At 32.8% G+C, this 2,500-nt stretch overlaps 1 protein-coding gene across 1 annotated transcript in view; it reads right to left on the bottom strand.

The window, feature by feature from the left end:
• The window catches only part of LOC144960519 (uncharacterized), a 25,808-nt gene that overhangs the window by 3,475 nt on the left and 19,833 nt on the right, over positions 1–2,500 (bottom strand). Inside the window, exon 8 of the mRNA XM_078893701.1 lies at positions 510–725. Within this exon, the coding sequence (XP_078749827.1) occupies positions 510–725 (216 nt within the window). The remainder of the gene's footprint in view (positions 1–509; positions 726–2,500) is intronic.

Here is a 2,500-nt window from a genome sequence, read left to right as displayed (position 1 = left end):
CATACCACTAGACCACATAGCCGCACATAATCAACATCATTTGATCTGCGGGTTTTTTGTAATTAAACTGAAGCTTACATTCAACTTCACATTATTTTCTATACAGCATCACCAGCATATCTCTCAAACCTCGTTGAACGGTATAACCCACAGCGATCGCTTCGATCAACGAACGACATCAAATTGAAAACACCCCGCTGTCGAGTGAAGGCTGGTGAAGGCGCCATTCAGCATTCTGGTCCAAGGTTGTGGAATTTACTACCACTAGAGATACGTTCTTCGTCTTCACGAGAGGAATTCGAGCGTCAATTGAAGACATTCTTATTCCGACAGGCTTTCTTTTGGTTATGTGTATAATTAGCGTTGTTCGTGTACTGTGTTAGGGCTTAATGATTAAGTTAATCTATGTTATGCGCCCAGAGCCCTCCTGATGAAGGGATGTTTGGCGCACTATAAATCTATACCATTATTATTATTATTATTACAGCAAGCACGTCACACAAACAAACCTTCGACAGAAGTATGTTCCCGAAGTCTTCGTGCGCCTCGACCACGAGTTGAAAGACACAAAACGGGATCCAGAGCCCAGCATTACACATGAAGATGAAGCCTATCATTAGGATCAGTTTGCAGACACGAGTGCGAAACCGGGAATTCACCGCCCGCTCCAGAGCCTGTTCCGTAGTCCGGCGCCTCGAGAGTAAATGTCTCATGATGTTATAGCGCTGTGTGATGAATGAATGAATGATGATGATGATGATGGTGATGATGATGATGATGATGATGATGATGATGATGGTGATGATGATGATGATGATGATGATGATGATGATGATGATGATGATGATGATGATGATGATGATGATGATGATGATGATGATAATGATGGTGCTGGTTGTGATATTAATGATGATAATAATAAAAGTGATCATAATAATAAAAATAATAATAATAATAATAATAATAATAATAATAATAATAATAATAATAATAACAATAATAATAATAATAATAATAATAATAATAATAATAATAATAATAATAATAATAATAATAATAATAATAATAATAATAATAATAATAATAATAATAATAATCCCTTCTTTAAAAAATATAGCATTGTGGAGAACATTGTGCTTATTTGAGTCAATAAAAAATAATATACGGAGCACAACTCCACTGAATGATTTGAAAATAAGAAATGTATTTTTTACAGATAGATAAACAGATAACTTGATTTCCTTTTATAATTTAACGTCAGTTTGAAAGTTCGTTGAGTGAAACAGACATCATAAAATATGTACGGACGACACTAACACTCTCAAAATCAACCAATTTCGACACTGTAAACAGTTGTCAGTTTGGCGTTTTTACGCAAATCGTTGCATTCGAAATAATGTATTCACTGTAAATGTTGCTGCTTCAAGCTCGAAGAAATAAATAATAATGTGAAATTGAATGTAAGCTTCAATTTAATTACAAAAACAGATCAAATGAACGTTTCGGGTTTCCCCTTTATCAACATAACAGGATGAATGAAACACCACAGATGAATGAGATAATGTGGTAGTGGCGTAGTTAAGATGAATAAACAAAACATTGGTTGGCAGGAAATAGTATGCCTCTTTGTAAGGAAGCACGAATTAAAATAGAATACTAGATATTTCTAAAAGGTGCGCAATTAATTAGGTGAAAAGAGGGGAGGCGGGGAGGAACTGTGTATTGTAGTTTAGAAAGTGAAATATAAAAACGTGTAGACTGTTGGTGGAGAATGAATACAATGGAATTGAAAATAAATACCAAAAAAATAATAAATAAGAGATGTCGGTATAAGTATAAATCATTGGTGACAGCAGAAGGAAGTCATCTTTGATTTCCTTTTATAATTTAAAGTCAGTTTGAAAGTTCGTTGAGTCAAACAGATAAAATATGTACCGACGACACTAACACTCTCAAAAACAATCAATTTCGACACTATAAAAAGTTGTCAATTTGGTGTTTTTACGCAAATCATTGCATTCGAAATAATGTATTCACTTAATTACTTTACGGATTTCAGATCTACACTAAGTTTTCAACAGTTTTCATCTCTATATGACATCAAGTATTATTATTGCCCATTTGATGCTTTCACTGTGATGGTTTCGGGTAGATATTACTCAGGTTTAACTTCTTTGGTAATAAATTAATTAATAATGATAATATTAATAATAATAATCTAAAAAATCGAAATTTAAAACCAGAAAATGAAAGTTGCATTGAAGGTAAAATAAGGTTTTAGAAAGACCTTATTAAAAGTTTTGAGCAGTCAGCTGGCTCCGTGGCGCAGTGGATAAGGTGTCAAACCCCAATCTTGAAAGTACTGGGTTCAATCCCATTGTGGACATTTTTTAAAATAGTTTACTTTATTGAGAAAGACATCATTTTTGTTGTTATAGTTACTTGACGTATATTTAAAACCTTAAATTAATCTATCATTATTATTATTATTATTATTATT

This window comes from Berghia stephanieae, chromosome 15 (genome assembly GCF_034508935.2).
Source record: "Berghia stephanieae isolate SIO BIC M18660-M18661 chromosome 15, UCSD_Bste_1.3, whole genome shotgun sequence".
Classification (NCBI taxonomy): domain Eukaryota; kingdom Metazoa; phylum Mollusca; class Gastropoda; order Nudibranchia; family Aeolidiidae; genus Berghia; species Berghia stephanieae.
Note: the sequence above shows the minus strand (reverse complement) of the source record. Positions and strands in the feature narration are given on the sequence as shown.